The 23,744-nt window shown below is 43.6% G+C and overlaps 2 protein-coding genes across 14 annotated transcripts in view; one reads left to right on the top strand and one right to left on the bottom strand.

Annotated features, from left to right (window-relative positions):
- LOC309845244 (uncharacterized protein) overlaps window positions 1-9,308 on the bottom strand; it is a 107,300-nt gene extending 97,992 nt beyond the window's left edge. For 6 of the 12 annotated variants that reach the window (XR_014301148.1, XR_014301149.1, XR_014301150.1 and 3 more), the window contains exons 1-3: window positions 8,904-9,308; window positions 8,407-8,830; window positions 5,593-5,661 (exon numbers count right to left, since the gene is read on the bottom strand). Coding sequence is in view for 2 of the 12 variants with exons in the window: in XM_082692959.1 (XP_082549085.1) it covers window positions 5,593-5,661; window positions 7,584-8,345 (831 nt within the window). In the remaining 10 variants the exon portion in view is untranslated. The other 6 variants (XR_014301154.1, XR_014301155.1, XR_014301156.1 and 3 more) reach the window with 3 other exon arrangements.
- RNF32 (ring finger protein 32) overlaps window positions 8,414-23,744 on the top strand; it is a 37,362-nt gene continuing 22,031 nt past the window's right edge. For both annotated transcript variants that reach the window (XM_082692945.1, XM_082692946.1), the window contains exons 1-7: window positions 8,414-8,601; window positions 9,686-9,772; window positions 10,750-11,014; window positions 15,086-15,228; window positions 22,335-22,367; window positions 22,915-23,039; window positions 23,223-23,331. In XM_082692945.1, coding sequence (XP_082549071.1) covers window positions 9,758-9,772; window positions 10,750-11,014; window positions 15,086-15,228; window positions 22,335-22,367; window positions 22,915-23,039; window positions 23,223-23,331 — 690 coding nt within the window. In that variant the 5' untranslated portion in view covers window positions 8,414-8,601; window positions 9,686-9,757. The remainder of the gene's footprint in view (window positions 8,602-9,685; window positions 9,773-10,749; window positions 11,015-15,085; window positions 15,229-22,334; window positions 22,368-22,914; window positions 23,040-23,222; window positions 23,332-23,744) is intronic.

Here is a 23,744-nt window from a genome sequence, read left to right as displayed (position 1 = left end):
AGTAATAGTGCACAGACCATAGTGGAAGGAAGGGAAATCTGAATGGAAGAAATATGAGAGGGAGACAAACCATGAGAGACTCTGGACTCCGAGAACAAACTGAGGGTTACAGAAGGGAGGGTGGTTGGGAAATTGGGTAACCAGGTGATGGGTATTAAGGAGGGCATATGTTGTGATGAGCAGTGGGTATTATGCCCAACTAATGAATCACTGAACACTACACCTAAATGATGTACTATATATTGGCTAACTGAGCATGATAATAAATTTTTAAAAAGAAAAAAATTCTATTTATGATAACATCAAAATGAAGAAAATATTTAGGAATAAATTTAACCAAGGAGGTGCAAGACCTGTATACTGAAAACTACAAATGTTGCTGAAGGAAATTTTTAAAGACCGAAATAAATGGAAAGATGTCTTGTGTTCAAGAACTGGAAGGTATAATATTCTTAAGATGATAGTACTAATGTTGATGAACATTTTTTCATGCATCTGCTAGCCATTTTTATGTCTTCACTGGAGAAGTGTCTATTCATGGCTTCTGCCCATTTTTTTACTTGATTATGTGTTTTTTGGGTGTTGAGTTTGAGAAGTTCTTTATAGATCTTGGATACCACCCCTTTGTCTGTAATGACATTTGCAAATATCTTCTCCCATTCCATGGGTTGCCTCTTTGTTTTATTGACGGTTTCCTTTGCTGTGCAAAAGCTTTTTATCTTGAAGAAGTCCCAAAAGTTCATTTTTCACTTTGGATTCCCTTGCCTTTGGAGATGTGTCTTGAAAGAATTTGCTGTGGCTGATGTTGAAGAAGTTACTGTCTATGTGCTCCTCTAGGATTTTGATGGATTCCTGTCTCATGTTGTGGTATTTCATCCATTTTGAGTTTATCTTTGTGTGTGGTGTGAGAGAATGGTAGAGTTTCATTCTTCTATACATAGTTGGCCAATTTTCCCAGCACCATTTTTTGAAGAGATTGTCTTTTTTCCATTGGATATTTTTTCCTGCTTTGTTGAAGATTATTTGACCATAGAGTTGAGGGTCCATATCTAGGCTCTCTATTCTGATCCATAGGTCTACGTGTCTGTTTTTATGCCAGTACCATGCTGTCCTGGTGATCACAGCTTTGTAATAAAGCTTGAAATCAGGCAACGTGATGCCCCCTGCTTTGCTTTTCTTTTTCAACATTTCCTTGATGATTCAGGGTCTTTTCTGGTTCCATACAAATTTCAGGATTGTTTGTTCCAGCACTTTGAAAAATGCCAATGGTATTTTGATAAGGATAGCACTGAAAGTAAGATTGCTCTGGGCAGCATAGACATTTTAACAATGTTTATTTTTCTGAAAATGTTCATCATCATTAGCCATCAGGGAAATTCAAATCAAAACCACATTAAGATACCACCTTACACCAGTTAGAATGGCAAAAACTAACAAGGCAGGGAACAACAAATGTTAGAGTGGATGTGGAGAAAGGGGACCTCTTACACTGTTGGTGGGAATGCAAGGTGGTACAGCCACTTTGGAAAACAGTGTGGAGGTTCCTCAAAAAAATTAAAAATAGTGCTACCCTATGACCCGGCAATTGCACTACTAGGTATTTACCCCAAGGATACAGACATAGTGAAAAGAAGGGCCATATGTACAGCAATGTTCATAGCAGCAATGTCCACAATAGCCAGACTATGGAAAGAGCCTAGATGCTCTTCAACAGACAAATGGATAAAGATGTGGTCCATATATACGATGGAATATTACTCAGCCATCAGAAGGGATGAACACCAACATTTTGTATCAACATGGATAGGACTGGAGATTATGCTGAGTGAAATGATTCAAGCAGAGAAAGTCAATTATACAGTTTCACTTACTTGTGTAACACAAGGAATAACATGGAGGATATTAGGAGAAAGAAAGGCAAAGTGAAGGCGGGGCCAGAGCGGGAGATGAACCATGAGAAACTGTGGACTCCAAGAAACAAACTGAGGTTTTCAGAGAAGAGGCAGTAGGAGGATGGGTGAGCCCAGTGGTGAGTATTAAGGAGGGCATGTAGTACATGGAGCACTGGGTGTTACATGTAAACAATGAATCTTGGAACATTACATCAAAAACAAATGATGTATTGTATGATAACTAACATAACACAGTAAAAAATAATATAAATAAATAAATAGAAAAAAAGAAAAAGATGATAATACTATTAAGGTTTAGTACTACTGGAAGATCTAGTATAATTAAGTACTACCTCAAGTGATACACAGATTCAGTGTGATGAATCCCCTATCAAAATCCCAATAACATTTTTGTAGAAATGGAAAAATACATTCTAAAATGCATATGGAATTTCAAGGAATCCAGAATAGCTAAAACAATCTTGAAAAAGAAAAGCAAAGTTGGAGATCTCACACTTCATAATTTCAAAACTTATTACAAACTACAGTATCAAAACTGTATGGTATCAGCATAAGGATAGACACACAGATCAGTGGATAGAATTGAGAGCCTAAACTAAACTTTCACTTGCTTGTTTAATTGTTTTTTGACAGAAGTGCCAAGACCATTTAATAGGAAAGGAATAGTTTTGAAAAAAATGTGCTGGGAAAAACAGATATCCACAAATGAATGAAGCAGGACCCCTGCTTTACATCATACACAAAAATTAACTTCAAATGGATCAAAGATTGAATTATAAGAGCTAAAACTATAAGACTTGTAGAAGAAAACATATGGTAAAACCTTCATAATATTGAATTTGGCAATGATTCCCCAGATATGACACCAAGAACTCAGGCAACAAAAGAAAACAGATAAATTGGACACAATTGAAATGAAAAACTTTTATGGATCAAAAAAGACTATCAAGAGAGTGAAAAGAGGGCGCCTGGGTGGCTCAGTGGGTTGGGCCGCTGCCTTCGGCTCAGGTCATGATCTCAGAGTCCTGGGATCGAGTCCCGCATCGGGCTCTCTGCTCGGCAGGGAGCCTGCTTCCCTCTCTCTCTCTGCCTGCCTCTCTGCCTACTTGTGATTTCTCTCTGTCAAATAAATAATAATAAAATAAAATCTAAAAAAAAAAAAAAAGAGAGTGAAAAGATATCCCATAGAATGAGAGAAAATATTTGCAAATCGCATCTATGATAAAGGTTTTATATCCAGAATATACAAAGACTGAAACTCAACAACAAAGAGTGGTTCGCTTTTGTATCCTGGAACTTTATTATAATTGTTTATTAGTTCTAAGTTGAGTGTGGGGGTTTTTTTGCCAATTCTTTGGGATGTTCTATATAACCGTGTCATCGATCAACAAATATAATTTTATTTCTTCCTTCCCAATCTGTATACTTTTATTTCCTTTTCTTGTCATATTGCATTAGCTAGGACTTTCGATATGAAGTTGAATAGGTGGTAAGAACGGACATTCTTGCCTTGACAGAGGGGTAAATCAACTAGAGTTTCACCATTAAATATGATGTTTTTGCAGTATTCTTTCTAAGTTGAGGAGTTCCCCTCCATTTCTTATGTGCTGAGAGTTTTTATTGAGAATGAGTATTGAATTATCTCAAGTACTTTTTCTGTATCTATTGATATGGTCATATGAACTTTCTTCTTTAGCCTGTTGATGTTATGGGTTACATTAACTGATTTCTGAATGTTAACTAAGTCTTGTACATCTAGGATAAGTACCACTTGGTCATGGTACATAATTCTTTTTATACATTGTTGAGTTCTATTTGCAATATTTTATTAAGGAATTTGGATCTGTGCTCATGAGGATATTGGTCTGTAATCTTTTATCTTTATCTGGTCTTGGTATCAGGGAAATTCTGACCTTTTGCGGAATGAGAACTCCCTATACGGTCTGCATAATTTATCAGTAAATGTCTTTAAATAAAAACTATTTAATTAAAAAATTTACCTTGGTTTAGTCAGGAAATAGCTCCTTCTCTATGAAACAAACTAGCGCACAAACCAATTTAAGTTAGAGAAACATGCTTTAGCAGCAGCAGTTGGCAACCAGCATGCACTGAGTCCCAGGTTATTGTAGAGACTGTACTAGTAACCTGGAGTTTCTTCTGCTTTTACACACCTCCTAAAACTTTCAGTGAGGGCAGAAAAATCACAAATGTCTGAAATAGGTTCATATTACCCAATCAAAGTCCTTTGATACAATGAATATGTACTAATTGCTTCTGACAAGACTTTTTTAATGTCTGGTACATGGTGATCAACAGCATTTTTAACATGAATATCTTTATCATGTCAGTTTTTAGATCATAACAAGACACTGTTCTTTACCAAAGTGATAAATTGCTTCTAACTCTATTGGATTCAACAACAAAGAATGAATTTGCTCCATTTTCTATTCAGAAAATGAGTTTTTGTTACACCCATGAGTTTATAGACAAAGAACTGAAATAAGATAATTCTGCCTTATTTCTCCGGTGCTCAAGATATTTTCATCAGTGTTATTTCACCACTCTACTGTAATGTGAACAGGAATGACATAATCATCATACCTCTTGTTAGAGATTTAAAAAAAAAAAAAAAAAGAAAGTATACATTTTGCCAGAGGAGTTAAAACAACTCGTCCTAAGCTCTTTCTCTTTCTTTATTAAAAATAAAATCTAGTATAATCTCTAGGAAAGAAAATATTTTAGGGACTCCTACCATATCCCTGAGTCTCTACAGGGATCACTGCTGTGGGCAGAGGAGAGATGGCAGATCGCCCCCCAAATGGCTGACCCTCATCCATCACAAAATACAGAAAAGGACTTGAGTTATCTGGGGGGTGCGGAAGAAAGCCCTGGGGTGGAGGCAAGTTTAGGAATAGAAATCAGTAATAAATCTAGAAGTGTTAGTAGAAAATTAAAAGCAATACTAAAGATTAAGAGAAATGAAGTGCAGGAAACTTGTTTTCAATGACAATTAAATTAAGGAAGAAGATGGACTTTGTGCCACAGACTTCTGCTTCTTCCATTTGTTTTCAAGGTGAAGAATTGGGCGAAGAGAGGCAGGAACAGAATATGGCTTGTGTAGGATTAGAGCATTTTGTGGATCACAAAGAAGAAACGTGGGAGCACTGAGATAGAAAGTAGGAGAAAGGGAGGACGTTGAACCGGTAGAACATTCTGATCCACGCAGTGTCCAGTGGAGCCCACAGAGGTGGGCACACGTGAACCCTGTGGACACGATGTACCAAAGATCCATATGTTCCCAGCGATTGGTCTCTAGGGTCACTGTGGGAAAACCTCACTGTCAACTGGCAAACTCCAGCTGTCGTTCTAGAATTTGGACATGTTCTCTAATTTTCTCCTATGCAGGACACAGAATAAGATTCCCCTCTGCATCCATGTGTCCTGCTTCAATAGCCAGGCCTTCCCACCCTTGGACCCTCTTCTCCGAGATGCACAGGCATCATCTCCTTTCTCATCACAATGTTTACACGGGCATCTCTTTAATATGGCACCGGGCACCACAGCTTAGACATGGCAGAGCACAGGCGTGCAGGCCATTCACCCCAGGCACTTCCTCTCCCTTCTCTGTGTGACTGAACAGAGCAACCAAACACCTCTGGTCCTCTACGTACACCCTTACCTGTGTCTTGTCTTCTTCAGCCTTTCTCTTCAGATCATTCCCAGAACGTTCCATTCGCGTCTTGAAACCCTAAAATAAATAAGTCACATGAGTGTTTTTGCAAAGCACACAACAGCACGCCACCGGGCTTTTAGAAAATGCAAACATAGTCTACCAACGTGCAGTACCTTAGGCCCATCTTTAGACAAACGAAACCTTAATGCCGTCACACTAATACATCATCAAGAGCACTTTTGGGGAGTGAGACCAAGAACAGAACATACCACCTGGAGGAAGGATAAGGGACGCGCTCCCCACGGCATCTTCTTCCAACATCAACCACGTCAGCTCTGATTTTCTCAAGAATTACAGAGTCTTAATCACAAGCTTGAATTTCCAAGCAAAAGCCTGCACAGAAATAGTCTACGTAGCTAACAAGAAAGACCAACATCTTCTCGATGGAAAACGTGCTGGGGGTAAAACTGTTGACTTTAGACACTCGGAGGGAAGGGGAAATTTTTAATGGGGATTTTTCTTAGAACTTTATGGAGTTGAAGAGAGATACCTTAAAATGGGTAGAGAGAGTAGCAGGCACTGTACTAAGCACTTCATATACATAAGATGGGGTTTTTTAAAAGATTTTATTTATTTATTTGACAGAGATCACAAGCAGGTAGAGAAGCAGGCCGGGGGGGGGGGGGCAGAGCAGAGAGCCCCATGCAGGGCTGGATCCCAAGACCCTGAGACCATGACCTGAGCTGAAGGCAGAGGCTTAACCCACCAAGCCACCCAGGTGCCCCCATAAGACCGTTTTTAATCTAACCACAGGCATCAGGTGGTTAACAGCACACCCACTTATCATTCAAATTATTCCTATCACAAGTAACAGAAAACCAGCCCCAAGCTGGCTGAAGCATATGGGAACCCCAGCCACATGGGGAGGTAAAAACCCTGAGTAGGGCTGGCTTCACGGCATTAGCTATGTTGCCAGGGCTTGGTCCCTGTCCCGATCTGGGCGGTTTCCTGTGTGATTCTCTTCTACAGCTCACACCTTGGTCCCACAGCACCAGCTCTCACGTTGGGATGACAGGAGAGCTGGCACAGCTGTAGTTTCATGTCTTCTCTTGTTTCTACGTCAGTAGGAAGAATTACAAGAATTTTACAGTTGCAAAAATACTCAATTCACCTGAGTGGCCCCGTTAGGTCACATGCCCAGACCAGCTGCGACAGTGTGGCCAGGACACTGATTTCTGAGTAGCTCAGGCTGGTCATAGGTTCCATTCTAGAACTGATGAATCCCCAGGGCTATTGCTAAAGGGTGGGCAGATGTTGACAAGAGAAGTAGAAAATGTCCCTTTCTGTAGAAGGGACCCATTGTTTCAGAAAATGAAGTAACTTCCCAAATTCAGACCCCTAAGGAGTCAGACTAGATCTGAACTCAGATCTACCTATCTAAACCCAAAGCTTTCTCACCGTGTCCTCGGCACAGTCCTAACAGTCACAGAATGAAAAACTCTCAGGTCCACAGAGAGACCCTACTTGCATTCTAGACCCATTACCACTGCAACATAAATCGAGAGTACAACATTTGTTAGAGAATTTTAAATAACTTAAAATTAATTATGAACTTAATTTGGTTTCTCAAAAAAAATTTAGCTTGCTTTTAGTCTGTCTTTTAAAAACTTCCAGACAGGACTGGCCAGCTTAGGAAATTGAATTCCACTATGAAAACCGTTAGGAGAAGCGGAGCTTCAAGTCACCTTGCTTCACAGTAGAAGACTATTGACTCCGAAGTCATGTCAGACACTTTCACTTTAAGGTCTTTTAATGACCAATGACCAATTTCTACTCAAGTTGGTAACTTCCTTAGAAGTATAAAGGGGCGGGGGAGGGGGACTGTTTGCATTTCTGTCTTCTTTATACTTCCAGCCGAACTGGATTTCAGTAACCGTCCAAACACTAAATAACACAATTGAGTCACTTCATTCAAAAAAAAAAAAAAAAAGACGAACGTCCACTAATCTCTGCTTCTGGCCAGGACGGGGTTTCGGGGACCAGACGGAACGCGGACCCCCGCTCTGGGGCCGCCGTCCTCCAGCGCAGGGAAGCCACGGGCGGCGGGTTCCAGGCCCCGGCGGGTCCGCGGACACACACTCAAGGCCCGCAGGAGGCCCCGCGCGGCGCCAGGCGGACCCCGAAGGCCCCGCCGGGGTCTCCCGCCGCGTCCCGCCGGCCGCCAGCTCGGGGCGGGGAGCGGGGCACAGCGGCCGGCCGAGCTCGCGCGCGGCCCCGAAAGGGCTCCGGTCGGCTCGGGTCCTGGGGACCCCGCGGCGCTCGGGCGCCCACCCCGGCCCGCTCGCGACTCCCGCTGCGCCCCACGCACGGCGCGCCACGTCCCGCCGGGGCCGTGAAAACGCCCGTCCGGACGGCCCGCGCCCACGGGAGCAGGACGCGGATCGCGGGGCAACACCCGGAGGCGCGGGCGGGGGCGGGCGGGCCCCGCGGGGGAGGAGGCGCCCCGCAGGTGCCCGCAGCAGGGGGCCCGCCGCGATCTGAGCACGCGACAGCCGACAGGTGCACACGCGCCCGGAACGGACCGCGGTAACGGCGCTCGGAGGGGGGCCGAGACCCGTCCCACGCGCCGAGACCCCAGGTGCCCGCGGCATGGGGACGTCCACCCAGGGCGCGAGCGAGCGCGGGGCCGCCTGCGCGGGGTGGGGCGGCGAGCGTGCGCCGCGCGGGAGCGCCCGGACCCGGGCCGGGCCGCCGAGCATGCGCGCTGTGGCCCCGAGCTGGGCGCCGCGAGGGGCGGGCGCGGCGGTTGAGCATGCGCACCGGGTTGCCGGGCAACGGCTAGCGGCGCGGAGGCCGCGGGTCGGGGTCGGTGCGGGAGCTGCCGGAGCGAGCGGGGAGCGAGGGGCCGCGGGGAGGGTCCTCGGTCCGCAGCACCGCGGGGTCATCGGGACCGCTCTCGCGAGGGCGCAGAGGCGGGGACGGTGTCCCGACGTGGTGACCGGGCGGAGCCCCCAGGTAGGGGCCCCGGAGAGCGTGGGAATCCGGGCGCGCTGCCCGCTTGGGGCGGCCGGTCCAGACACCGGGGAGGGCCACCGCGACGGGGGGCCACCAGCGACTCCGGCCGCCGGTGGTCGCCGTCGCTACCGAGCCCGGGCGCGGTTCACCGCGGGTCGCTACGCACCGGAAGCCACCGCCTCCCCCGGCGGCTCCGCCCCCGGCGCCGGCTCCGCCCCCTGCGCGAGGACTGCCGCGGCCGCCGGCTCCGCCCCCTGCGCGAGGACTGGCGCGGCCGCCGGCTCCGCCCCCTGCGCGAGGACTGCCGCGGCCGACGGCCACGCGACACGAGGACCTGACGCGAGCCCCACCCCCACCCCCACCGGAGCCGTCGGGACGCGGCGGGCGTGACGGGCCAAAGCTGTCCGAGCTCCCGGCGGGGAACTGCGGCCCGGGCGGAGGAGCGCCCGGCGGGCCCTGAGCCCTGGCGGCCGGGCGCGGAAGGAAGGTTCTGGAAGGGCCCCCGGCGGTCTGGGCACCGCGTCCCACGCGCGGTCGGCGCCGCCCCGAGGACACGGCGGAGGCTGGTCACATGCGCCCTGAGGCCGGAAGGGACCGCGAGCGCGGCGGGGACGCGGGTTCCTGCGCGGGACGCCCCGGCCGTGTTCGCCGCCGCCGAGTGTGCGGCCCGCCGCGGCCCGGGTCGTCCCCGAGTGTCGTGCGTCCCGAGCCGCTCGTCTGACCTGCGCGACCCGCCGTCCGTGTCCTCTCCCTGACGCGCTTCACGGACTGCGCGGCGCGGGGCTCCGTCGGGGCAGCGGGTGCCTTCGGCCCAGGTCGGCGTCGGGGCCCCGCGACGGAGCCGGCGTGGCGTCCGGGTCTGGTACGTGTTGACGTGACCTTGAATGACATTGCGCGGATGTGCCCCCGGCCGCTGGGCCGCGCCGTCCCGACTGGCCTGAGTCCCGCGGGCACCCCGTGCGGCCCAGGTCCGAGCTCTCGGGGCGACCCGGGTCCCGCAGACCCTCAGACGGACCCTCCCCGCGGCCGTGAGAGGCGGTGCCGCGCCCTCTAACTGGGACTCGGGTTGCTTCTGTCTTCGCAGAGGCCACCTGGAGGCTCGGACGCGCCGTCCGACGCGGGAGCGCCGAGGAGCAGGTGCGCGGACCGCCGCAGCATGTCCAAGCACAAGGTACGGGTCCCGTTCGGAACCTCTGCGGCCCCGCGGACGGAGCGGAGGGCATCGTGCTAAGTGGAGTAAGTCAATCGGAGAGAGGGTTCTCCTAGGATTTCACTCATACGTGGAAGTTCAGGATCAAACGGAAGGGACGGGAATACAAGATAAAGTCAGGGAGGGAGACAAACCCTAAGAGACTCTTAATCTGGGGAAATAAACAGGGTTGCTGGGGGGGGGGGCGTTAAGGAGGGCGCGAGGTCATGAGCGCCGGGTGTTGCATACAACCGATGAGTCACTGACTTCTGCCTCGGAAACTAATGCTACGCTATGTGCTAATCAATTGAATTTAAATTTTAAAATTTTTTTAAATAAACACTGTTTTACTCATGACTATTTTTTTGTATTTTCATTGTACTTCATTTTTTCTCATTGTGAGTCATCATTAGTTTTTGACGTAGTGTTCCCTGATTCATTGTTTGCCTGTAACACCCAGTGCTTCATGCATTTTAATTCCGCTGTTTGAAAGTATAAAAATATAATTGCAAAGCTCGCTCCAGTGAGGAACTATCCACCATAGTACCGACTGCAAGCATGTCATAGGCGCCCAGCAGTTTTATTCGGTGTTAAGTTTTTGCCAAAAGAGCGCATACTTAAACGCAGGATTCCCTTTCATATTACGGAAGCAAGATTTTGCCTAGAGTCTAATTTAATTGTAGTAAAGCAGAATGTGTTCAGGCATGCACAGCTTTTATAGGTCATAATGAATTAATTCATATTTAAGACCTTTGCAAACAGATGAAAAGACATTACTATGTCACCAACATAAATGAGGAGACTGGGCTTTCCCACACTTCCGTAACGTGGGTCAAGCATCCTGCACCATTACATAGGGTCTAGTATCTCACCCAGATTGAGTACTAAAGCTTAAGGTTTCTTCCAAATGATATATTATAAAATGTTCCATAAACAAGGCTTTTTTCCCTAATTTTTAGGGTCATTCATCTAAACAAGATAACTTAGCAGTCACTGCAGTTGCTTTACAAGATCACATTTTACATGATCTTCAACTTCGAAATCTTTCAATAGCAGATCACTCTAAGACAAAGGTACAAAAGACAGAGAACAAATCCAAATCTCTAAAAAGAAACACAAAAGCAATAATAGATACTGGACTTAAGAAAACTATACAAGGCCCTAAAGTGGAAGATCCAGAAAAAGAATATGTTCTTGATCCAAAACCACCACCATTAACTTTAGGTGAGTTAATCTTCTCATTCATATTTTGGCTTATTAGAGCTAAGGAATCTAGTTGAGATTAATACTATGATTTTTCCTGGAACAGAAATGATTCTAATTTATAATCTTACAGAAAGAATGTATGTACTAAAGCTTAAAAATGATGGGGATGATATGAGCAAGAAAATAAAGATAGAACTAGGGACGCCTGGGTGGCTCAGTTGGTTGGACGACTGCCTTCGGCTCAGGTCATGATCCCGGAGTCCTGGGATCGAGTCCCACATCGGGCTCTCAGCTCCATGGGGAGTCTGCTTCTCCCTCTGACCTTCTCCTCGCTCATGCTCTCTCTCACTGTCTCTCTCTCAAATAAATAAATAAAATCTTAAAAAAAAACCGATAGAACTACATAAAAATAAAAATAGTAGAATACAATAAATATCCACTAATCCACATGGGTGGAAGTTAATCAATCAATAATGGAAATGAAAAAGTTCTCTCTTACAGTGGAATGACAACTGATAAATACATAGATGGGGCCAGAAATAGAAAATCCCCATCTGGCCAACAGCACAGTAAGAACAAGCATCAGTGGCTGCTGAGACACAGGGTGCAGGCATGGCCTCCCAGCATGCTCATGCACCACAGATGGAAGCATAGCCACCAACTACCAGGTACATGTGACCCAAGTGCCATCACCAAAGGAACACATGTTGACATGCCCCCCGATCTCATGCTCTGAGAAAGGCGCAGCATCCCCTCCGGGGTATTCTTCCCAACATGCATATCTGAATTTAATCATGAAATATCAGACTCCCCCAAACTGATGGAGACACTACATAACTTCCTGGCCAGTACTCTTCAAAAGTATCAAGTCAAGGAAAGCAAATGAGGAGAAACTGTCCCAGATACAAGGGACAAAGGGGACATGACAACTGAGTGCTATGTGTAATCTGAGTCCAAAAAACGGACCTCCATGAGACAAGAATGAAATCCAGCAAGGAGTACAGATTAATTGCCAGTGTTAGATCAACATTAATTTCCTCACCTTGATCACTGAACTAAGGGATATGAAAATACTAACATTTGGGAAAAGTGGGTAACAGGCCCATGAGGATTCCTTATACTGGCTTTAACAATCTTTTGCAAGTCTCATTATTTTAAACTGTAAATTTAGAAATAGAAAAGATTTTTACACGATGCTGGGCATGGAAACTAGGTTTGTCGGGGGGTGCTGTGCCCTCATGCAAGTGTGATGGCTGCAGGAAGCCCAGGGAAGCCGCGGGCTGCTGCACGGTGTAAGGGGAGCCTGTGGCTGCAGCAAGTCCAGTGGACACTCATAACTTCCCATTGCACTGCAGACAGTGCTATTTGTCTCCTAGGAAATGGCACAGCCCGAGAACATGCAGACGCTGGGAAGAATATGACACAGTCATGTAGTGGGTCTCTTGTGCATATATAATTTATGGAGACAACCAACTAGATGATCGTTATAGTCAGTTTAGCAGGAAAGGTTTAAATTAGACATCAGCAAGAACTTCCTAATTTGGAAAAAGAGTGAGGTTAAAAAAAGTAAATGAGTTATTTTTCCAGGAGCTCTTTGTGAAAAAGTAATTTTTCACTATTATGCAGATCAGCTACCAGTAACTGTTGAACCATATGCTCTTCATTATTCTCGATACATTGTATTGCACTCGGGTCTCTTCTTGCTGATTTCGTGGAGCTCTTTATGTACTCTCCATACTAATCCCTTGATGATGGAGCCACTGAGACCTCTCAGTCTGGCACGGTCTTTTAATTTTAGGTGTGATTTTATATTGAATAAAACCTTCATTCTGATTACTGTGAAATCCATCAGTTTTTCTCTTTATTGTTTATGCTTTGGGTGATTTAAGAAATCCTTACCCATTCTGAGATCACAAAAGTTTTCAAAACCACATTTTATTTACTTTTACAGTTTGCCTTTCACATTTAGACCTCATCACAGTTTACTTTGCATACAGTATTTGCAAAACCAATTGATAGAAAAATTTACATTAGATTTTTCTCTAAAACCATCCTCTATCCTTTCTTGGTTGACCAGCAGCACCACATTTTGCCTTTCCCAAGTTTTCCAAGTTCATGCAAGAGAGGGAGGAAGAGTCAGAATGTATGATTAGGGGCTTCTGTTTCTATGTCAGGATTTTACTGTTTTAATTCATAGCAGTTTTGTAATATGTCTTAATAGCTGGCATAAAAAGGCCCCAAATTCAATCCTCAAGATCTCAGAAGTATATTCTTCCATATACTAAAACAGAGTGGGTGATCTTCCGTTTTCATCTTTGTGGAGGCATTCCTTCTAAAACCTCCCATTACTTTGCTCCCCTATGGCCCAGTTGCTCTGTGGGGCTGGCACAGAGCCAGTAGCCTTGGATGTCTTCTTGGCATCACCCTGTGGGCTAATACCCTTTGGTTCTCCTGGCATTAGCTCCTCTCTCTCTGATCGCACAGCTTCCCCTTTTTGTTTATGCCCTCATTGGGGTGAAGCCACTCCTCCAGCAGCTTCCTGGGAAAAGAGTCCAGAAGAGACCAGTGTATAAGCGTATGGACACAAAGATAGCTTCATCCTATCATAGTCCATTGATAGCTAATAAAGAATTTCAGTATGGGAGTCCTTCTCAGAATTTTGAAAGATTTGCCTTCTCGTGTCTGTGTTGGTGGTGGTAAGTCTGATCTAATTCTGACTTCTGACCCTTTTTGAGACCTGTTATGTCTCTCACACACAAAACTTTGAAATCTGCTTTTTGTCCCTACAGCTGTGATGTTTCACAGTGGTGGGATTTGGTGTGAATCCTTTGTTCTGGGCCTTCCTGGGGCCTCTCAAACTAAAAACTCACTTCCTCTTGTGGGAAATGTTTTAGGCTATTTTAAGATCTTTACTCTTGATTTTCTGTTTTCTTTACGGAATGTCTGTCTTTCAGATGTCAGGCCTCCCTAGTCTGGTCCTTTAGTTTTCTTATCTTCTGTCTCCTGCTTTATCTCATCTTCCTACTTTCTATGAGATTACTTTAACTTTCTCTTCCAGTATTTGAGTTGACTTTCACATTTCTATAAGATTTTTGATTTTTAAGAGCTCTTTTTTGTAGTTTGAATGTTCCTGGTACAACTTCCTGTTCTTGTTTTGTAGATGTAACACTTCCCTTTCTATCTGAAGAGAGCCCATAGGGTGGCACTTTACCCATTCCCTCATTTGGGGGTCGTGTGGGGGGTGGATATTGGTGCTCGCACCCTGCCAGCACTGTGCCCCAGCTGCGGCAGCTCCTACTGGGACGTAACCTATGCTTGATGTAGAGGAGACACATGGTGGGCTCTCAAATATTGCTGAAGTAAGGAATTGATCCTGACAATAATTATACATTGTAAGAATTTTTATTTTTTTTTTTATTTTTTTTTTTTTTTTTTTTTTTTTTTAAAGATTTTATTTATTTATTTAACAGAGAGAAATCACAAGTAGATGGAGAGGCAGGCAGAGAGAGAGAGAGGGAAGCAGGCTCCCTGCTGAGCAGAGAGCCCGATGCGGGCCTCGATCCCAGGACCCTGAGATCATGACCTGAGCCGAAGGCAGCGGCTTAACCCACTGAGCCACCCAGGCGCCCCATTGTAAGAATTTTTAGCAAGAGAAGAACCTGACAGACACTCATTCTGTGAAGGTCACTGGTGGCAAAAACTAAACTAAACTAAACTGGCAGAAGACAACACTGAAGCCTGAAAGACAAATTAGGTGAACAGCGAGAACCTTTGGCCAATACATGTGAAAGCCTAGTATTCTTCAAATTTTCTTTCTTAAAACTGGATAGCAGTCCTGCTTCCTGTAGAGGATATTGTGAACATGATATAGGTATGGGGAATCCTTCATAAATAAAAGCATAAGCCACAAATGGAGGTATTATTACCATTGACTTCTATACACCATGGAGGATTAGCATTCAGCATTCAGTGAAAGTACATGGTATGTTTTGCTTTCAAATTTGTTTACACAATAATATCATTAAACTGTATCTGAGTTCTATATTCTAAATAGATTGCAACTTCTGTTTCGTATTGTTTTAACTTTAGCACAGAAGCTGGGCCTCTTTGAACCTCCGCCACCACCACTATCCTCAGATGAATGGGAAAAAGTGAAACAAAGATCCATCCTGCAAGGGGACTCTGTGCAGCCGTGCCCAATATGCAAAGAAGAATTTGAACTTCGCCCCCAGGTGTGTAACCTGAAGATCAGATAAGCAGGCTTGGGAACTAGACTGAGCTGGATCCTAAGATCCCAGGTTTCATTTTTCTAGTTTCTTCTTCCTATGTGACCTCAAATACTTTTACATTTTCTTTTCCATTAATTAAAATGTATGTGTAAGAAAGAGCTAAACACCCTCATCAAACAGTTTTGTTTATTTACCAAATGATATTCTCAAGTATAAAGTTCATACAAAAGGAATGCTTCCATTCCGCTGGCTGGAAATAGCTGAGGAGGGACTGGAGGCACCACTAAGAGGAGGCCAGGCCAGGAAGAATGAAAGCAAATGGAAATTTTAAGTTGTTTTTTGAATTGAAATGATAAAAGAAATGAAAAACTAGGCTCACATATCTCCAAAGAATTTGTGTAAGAATCTTCAAGTAAAATCTTTTAATAATCTTTATTCATGAAACTTTACCACAAGAAGGTTGATGACATAATAGATAAAATGCAATCAATCTTGATCAAAGGTTTCCCTGTACATACTATGTCTGCCTGATCTATTGTCATCTCCTGGCAGTTAGGGACACTTCCACTGCTAGAATTTTGTGTTTTATTTTAAGCTAGTGGCCGCCCTACAGCAGTTTCCCATGTATGCAGCATTGTGATTCCTATAGAGCAGGCACTTGGGCATTTGCTGGAAAAAAAAAAAAAAACAGCAAACAGAGTCAAAGCGGGCCCAAAATTCATAGCCTGGGAAACCTCCAGCTTTACTCTCTACCTGACACTTAACTCTCAAACTTAATTTGTTTTAATGAGTTTCATCGTTAACAAGTTAGTTCACAGTCATAAAACGTTTGTTCTTTGCTAATTTGATTTTACAAGTTATTTTAAGTATACTTATTGTATTCCAGTGCTCTATCAAGACCTAATCTTACATATATGAAAGCTAGGTATTTTAGTAAAATGTTAGCCCTTAAACCACAGAATTATCATCTAGTATAATTTAGTATTTTAGTGTAGCAAGAGTTAATAGACCCACACAGAGTCATTCCGGCCCCAGCAACCTCTTTTTTTCTGTGCTGTAAGTATTGAGCCCAACTGTTGAATGACGGATGAAAACTTACACGGAGTCTCAGAAGCAGGGCAGGGTACATCATCCCTACCATTTCCTCTATTCTGTGTTTTATACATTTCTCACTAAATTCTTATTTCCATTTCGTCATAGAGACGCTTGTGTTTATTTTGCATCTTTAGCTCGTTATTCTTGTTGTGCTTGGTTTTCCTTTCCTTGTACCCAATAGTTGGCATTTCCTCAGCATTTGATGATTTCAGTACTTTGGACTCCAGTAATTCTTGCGCATCACTAAGGGAAGCACTGTACCCATTTAACAGATACGGAAATAAGTCTAGCAATCCACAGCCGGGTGGCTCGGGAAATGTTTGCATGGTCAGCTGGAGTCTAATCCCAACTTCTAGGACATCCTTAGTGCATTTAGCACGATTTAATCATTCATTGTTATCTCAGAGAATGTTTGCCAAAATCGAACATTTATGGACATTAAAAGTCTAATACTTTAAATATATGGAAGTACAAAGTTATTCAGTACAGATAATCAAATATCTATTGATAAAACACCCAAAGACCATTCTAGAAAGTATGAGGAGAAGAGTTAAGATGGAGGAAGACTAGGGGGACCCTAAGGTTGCCTTGTCCCTCAAACACAGCTAGATAATTATCAAATCGTTCTGAACCCCCAAGAAATCAGTCTGAGGACCGTGAGAACAAAACCGCAAGTCTGTAAGTAGAAAAGCAGCCGGAAGGTAGGAGGTTCAGAGAGTTGGTCTGAGAGAGCTATCACTGTGGGTACTGCAGCAGGAAAGGAGCCCTGTTTGCAGAGACCACCACAACAGATTATACAGAGCAGAGTGCGATATCTGACAAAGTCTCACGTTTTAGAAGTCTGCCACCGCCGGGGTCATGCCTGGCTTAAACATGCTCAGGAGGGTCGGCGGGGTGGACCCAGGAGTGGATAGGGTAGTCTGAGGTTACCCTGGATTGCGAGAAGAACCAGTGACATCAACATGCTTCACTCTTTGCAGGCACAGGAGCAGGGACTCTGCCTGCAGGCCATGTCCGGGTGCCGGCTCTCTGCTCCACCTCACCATAAACTCTGCACTGCTGTGGGTCTGCGACCACTTTCCTGGCATGGTCCAGGCAAATGGCAAAAGCATAGTGACACACTCCCCCAGAGGAACAGCATGGTTCTGTGCCCCAGGAGTCCCTAAAATTGTGGCGTTATAAAACCCAGTCCCGCCTGGGATAAAACAGGTTGGACACAGGCAGTAGGTAAAGGTAGGGATCTGAGGGAAACTCGGAACACAAGAGGGGTGACTGATTGCCCTTCTGTAGGGGTTCCCTGAAGAGTGAGGGGGAGCAAGAACCTTCCGGTCCGGGGCTAGAGAGCACGGCCTGCCATGTTCATCCCACCCATCAACGATGAAACACCTCAGGGGGCAGCACAGTGCAGCCGAGTGGAGAGGAGCGGCTTACACCAAGCCCTGCCCCCTGTGCCTCACAGCTGCGTTTGCACTAGCACAAGCCCATCTGAGAATCAGTGCGACAAGCTCCTGCCCCAGAAGGCCAGTACAAACACCTTGCAGTTACCAAGTCGGCTGATCATAGAGTACAGCAAAGCTTAATTAAGGGGAAATAGGATTTAGCTTTCTTTTAATATTTTTATAAATATAAAAAATATTTATATAAATATAAATATTATATAAAACATATAAAATAAAAATATATAAAATATTTTATATAATATATAATAAAATATATAAATACACATATTTATAATGAAATATATTTATTATAACAAATAATATATATTTATAACAAATATATAATATGTAATATATAAAATATTAAAAATATTTTGTTTATAAAAATATATAAAATATTTATTTTATGTATAAAAATTATATGAAATATATAAATATATTTATATATTATATAATATAAAATGTTATATATAAAATTATGTATTATATATAATATAAAATATATATTATATGTAAGCCTTATATAAAAATTTAAGATATATTTTTATTTTTCAATTTTTTAACTTTTTATCTTTTTAATTTTTAATATGTGTGTGTGTATGTGTGTATATATCTATGTACATGACTTTCTGTTCTTCAAATTTTTACTTAAATCTAATTAGTTAACATATGCTGAAATATTGGTTTGAGGAGTAGAATTCAGTGATTCATCACTTAACATACAATATCCAACGCTCTGCATGAAAAGAGCCCTCCTTAATGCCCATCATCCATTCAGCCCATCCCCCACCCATTCCTCCATCAACACTCAGTTTGTTCTCTGTCTTTAAGAGTCTCTTAAGGTTTGTTTTCCTCTCTCTTTTTTCACTTCTCCCTCCCATATGTTCACCTGTATTGTTTCTTAAATTCCACAGATGAGTGAAACTATGATATTTGTCTTTCTCTTTTTTCACTTTGCATAATATAACTCCATTCACATCACTGCATATTTATAGTAAGACCTCGTGCTTTTTTTTTTTTAAAGATTTTATTTATTTATTTGACAGACAGAGATCACAAGTAGGCAGAGAGGCAAGTGAGATGTCTAAACTAGAACTTAAAACAACAATTTTAAGGATATTAGCTAGGCTTGAAAAAAAGGATAGAAGACTCTGGATAAATCCTTACTGCAGAGATAAAAGAACTAAAATCCAGTCAGGATGAAAGGTAAAATGCTATAACTGAGGTGCAAACCCAAATGGATGCCATAAAACGAGGATAGATGAACTAGAGGAACAAATCAGTCACATAGAAAATAAAATTATGGAAAGTAATAAAGCTGAAAAGAAGAGGAAAAGAAAGGTAATGGATCACCAAGGTAGACTTAAGGAACTTAGCAACTTATTAAAATGCAACAACATTCGTATTTTAGGCATCCCAGAATATGAGATAAAAGGACAGAAGGTTTATTTGAGCAAAGTAGAGCTGAAAACTTCCCTAATCTGGGGGAGGATACAGACATCAAAATCCAAGAAGTACAGAGAATTCCTATAAAATTCAACAAAAGCTGGCCATCGCCAAGACATATATCACAGTCAAATTCACAAAATACACAGACAAGGAAACAATCCTGAAGGCAGCAAGGGGGAAAAAGTCCTTAACCTGTAAGGGAAAACAGATCAGGTTCACAGCAGATCTGTTCACAGAAACTTGGCAAGCCAGAACAGAGCAGAAGGGAATATTCAACATGTCAAATGGGAAAAATATGCAGCCAAGAATACTTTATCCAGCAAGGCTCTAATGTGGAATAGAAGGAGAGACTAAAAGTTTCCCAAACAAAAAGGAGCTCATGACCATTTGACCAGCCCTGCAAGAAATATTAAGGGGGACTCTTTGAGTTGGGGGTGGGGAGAGACCAAAAGCAACAAAGACTAGAAAGGAACAGAGACCATCACCAGAAACACCAACTCTACAGGTAACACAGTGGCACTAAATTCGTATCTTTCAATAATCACTCTGAATGTAAATGGACTAAATACTCCAATAAAAAGACACAGGGTATCAGAACAGCTTAAAAAACAAGATATGCTGCCGATAAGAGACTCATTTTAGACCTAAAGACACCTACAGATTGAAAGTGAGGGGACAGAGAATCATCTACCATGCTAATGGATGTCAAAAGAAAGCCAGAATGGTCATACTTATTTATATATTCATGTATTTATTTGAGAGAGAGAGAGTGTGTTCACATGCAGGAGGTAAGGTGGGGGGACAAGGAAAGAGGGAAAAGCAGATTCACTGCTGAGCAGGGAGCCTGACGTGGGGCTTGATCTCTGTACCCTGAGATCATGAACTGACCCAAAGGCAGATGTTTGACTAAGCCACCCAGACACCCTAGACAAACTAAATCTTAAAATGAAGACCATAACAAGAGATGGAAGAAGAGCATTTTATCATAATTAAGGGGTCTACCCATCAAGAAGCTCTAATAATGGTAAGTAAATATTTATGTTCCCCAACTTAGGAGCACCCAAATATATAAATCAATTAATAATAAACATAAAGAAGGACACTTGGGTGGCTCAGTTGGTTAGGCATCCAACTCTTGATTTCAGTTCAGGTCACGATCTCAGGGTTGTGAGATCAAGCCCCACATCAGATTCTATGCCCAGCATGGATTCTCCCTCCCTTTCCCTCTCCCTCTCCCTCTACTCCTCTCTGCCCTGCTCGTGCATGATATCTCAAAATATAGCAATAATAATAATAATAAACAAGAAAACTGGTAATATAATAATAGTAGGGGACTTCAACACCCCACTTACAGAAATGGACAGATCAGCTAAGCAGAAAAATGAGGAAACAATGGCTTTGACTGACACACTAGACCAGCTGGATTTAAAAGATATATTCAGAACATTTCATCCTAAAGCAACAGAATACACATTCCTTTGAAGCGCACATGGAACATTCTCCACAATAGATCACATATTGAGTCACAATCAGCCCTAAACAAGCACAAAAAGATCAAGATCATACCATGCATATTTTCAGGCCACAGTGCTATGAAACTTGAAGTGAACCACAAGAAAAAAATTGGGAAGACCACGAATGCATGGAGGTCAAAGAACAACCTACTGAAGAATGAATGAGTTAACCAGGAAATAAAAGAAATTTTTAAATACATAGAAGGAAGTGAAAATGAAAATATTACATTCCAAAACCTTTGGGATACATCAAAGGCAGGCATACAAGATGAAGGTATATTGCAATACAGGCCTACCTCAAGAAGCAAGAATCATTGGGACCTCATCAAGGTAAAAAGCAAAGAAAAATCAACAAAACTAAAAGACAGCCTATGGAATAGGAGAAGATATTTGCAAACAATATATCAGATAAAGGTTTAGTGTCCAAAATCTGTGAAGAATGTATCAAACCCAACACCCGAAAAACAAATAATCCAATCAAGAAATGGGCATAAGATATGAACAGGCATTTCTGCAAAGAAGACAAACAAATAGCCAACAGACACATGAAAAAATGCTCCATATTACTCTGCAACAGGGAAACAAATCAAAAGTACAATGAGATACTACCTCATACCTGTCAGAATGGCTAAAATTAACAAAAGAAACAGCAGGTGTTGGAGAGGATGTGGAGAAAGGGGAATGCTTTTGCACTGTTAGTGGGAATGCAAATTGGTACAGCCACTCGGAAAACAATATGGAGGTTCCTCAAAAGAGCTAAAAATAGAACTACCTCATGACCCAACAATTGATTTACTAGGTATTTATCCAAAGGACACAAAAATACAGACTTGAAGGGGTACATACAGCCCAATGTTTATAGCAGCAGTCTCTTGGCCCCAGACACTGGAGAGAAGAGAAGCCAGTGGCCAGAAGACCAGCCCCCTTGTGGGCTCCTTCCGCACTGGTATCCTGCTCCCATCCCCCAGTTCTTCTGGGAGAACCACACACCTTCCTCCTCATCCTACAGCCTAGAGTATCACTGTGTGGTGGGGACTCTGGGCCACAGAGAGGAGACATTTTCTTGTGAGCATACTTTCCCCACATTTGAGAAAGAAGAGATGATTCCAGTGTCTCTGGACTTATTTCTGGAACTCTGTTTAAGCGTCACAGTCAATGAGCTGCAATGCTAAGCACTCCAGGACTGCAGCTCAGCTGAACAAAGCCCTGCACAGAGATGCCCATCCCCTCCCTCTGCACCCCCTTCCCCCCACACCCTGGTGTGGGCTGGGCCCCCCCAACACACACCCCAGCTTGCTTCCTTTCTCAGGATCTACCCAGGGAATACACCTATTTCAGAAGCTGTGACACTTACTAGCAGACACGTGTGTTTGATGTTTCAGACTGTCGTTAACTTAGTCTTTCTTGTTGAATTATATGCCTGTGCTGTGCTCAACTTAAATGCTAAATATTAGAAATATCAAGGTTATTAATCTGCTTTTTTAATTTTTCAAAGAAACAACACAGCCTACCTTTTAAGCATTCAGAATTTTTCTTTTAATTAATGCATTTATGCTGCTGCTCTTTTAACACTAATTTAAACTTCAAACATTTTTTGTCTTCTCATGCACAGGTGCTGCTTTCATGTTCACATGTGTTTCACAGAGTAAGTGACTCCCGCCCCCTCCCCCCCGCCCCAATAGAGTGAGCAGGGTGCCAGCCGCGTAGCTCTTACTCATTGAAAGTTTCCCAAGATGAACCACTTATTTTATCCATAATCACCACTCGGAGTTAGAAATCTGACTTTAGGCTACAGAATAATTCATTGTTTTGAAAATCACGAATTTTAAGTGACAAAAGAACCACACGTGCTTGTGTAACACAGTGCTGTTACTAACATTCCTCACAGTGAGTGGCCGCCTGCTCCCTGTGTCCTGACTGCATGGTAGCCATCTATACTGGGCTCACCTGTCTTGACACAAGTGATTTTCAGAAGTTTTTGATGTATGTGCATGTATGTTCTTGTAAAATTTCATTTTTGGAACAAGTTTCATGAGGAAGGTGTTAACATCTGATGAAACGTCTTCCCTTCATAATCCAAACCGGACTGTCTCATAATGATGAGAGGAAAGAACACTATAATTACATTAGGAGTAAGAATGTTATTTATAAGTAATTGCTCATAAAATTTTAAGTGAAATGTTCTTCTTCAGGCATGCCTCCAGGCTTTTGAAAAGTTCACAAATAAAAAAACCTGCCCTCTCTGTAGAAAGAACCAGTATCAAACCAGAGTGATTCACGACGGAGCCCGGCTGTTCAAAATAAAGTGTGCCACAAGGTAGGAAGGGTCCGTCCCCCTCCCCACAACATCCCCAGCTGCGGCGCCGGCTGGTGACTCATTCTCAGGGAAGGAGGGGCTTTGCCTCCCTCCTTGGCCACTGCCTCCCCCGGGCCTCCCCCCTGTTTTGAAATACCTGTCAAGGCCATCCTGAGTGAGTCATGTCAAACATCTGTGTTCCAGGATCCAAGCCTGCTGGAGGGGACACGTGGTCAGGAAGTGGTACCAAGACCTGAGGAGAAAGGTACCTCCCAGAGACGCCAAGTTGAGAAGAAAATTCTTTGAAGAAAAGGTAGGTCCAGGGCCTTGATTCTCCTGGTAGTGTGCCCACCAGTGGTTCACTGGGGTCAGGGAGGCCCACTGAGGCGGTGAAGCCCAGAGACTCACTTCGTTTGCAGGCCTTTTACAGATGCTTGAGAAGCTGCTAAAACCCCATCCCACCTGGATTTCCAACCCAGGCAGTAAAATACTTCTAGATTTTCTTTTCTAGTTAAATCATAAAATCCTAAAAAGAAGGTTCAATTCAAAGCAACTTTGGTTTGGCTGTTTCATGACACTTGCTTAAATAATCTCTTCAGAGGAAGGAATGGATAAAGCTTAAGTTTTCACATCCCTGAGTTGCAGGTTAAAATGTTTTATTTATAAAAATAGAGTTCCCACTGTGCTACAGTTTTACCAAGTGTCTCATTGGGCCTCATGGGGTCA

Source organism: Mustela nivalis, assembly GCF_964662115.1.
Source record: "Mustela nivalis genome assembly, chromosome: 12".
Lineage (NCBI taxonomy): Eukaryota > Metazoa > Chordata > Mammalia > Carnivora > Mustelidae > Mustela > Mustela nivalis.
Note: the sequence above shows the minus strand (reverse complement) of the source record. Positions and strands in the feature narration are given on the sequence as shown.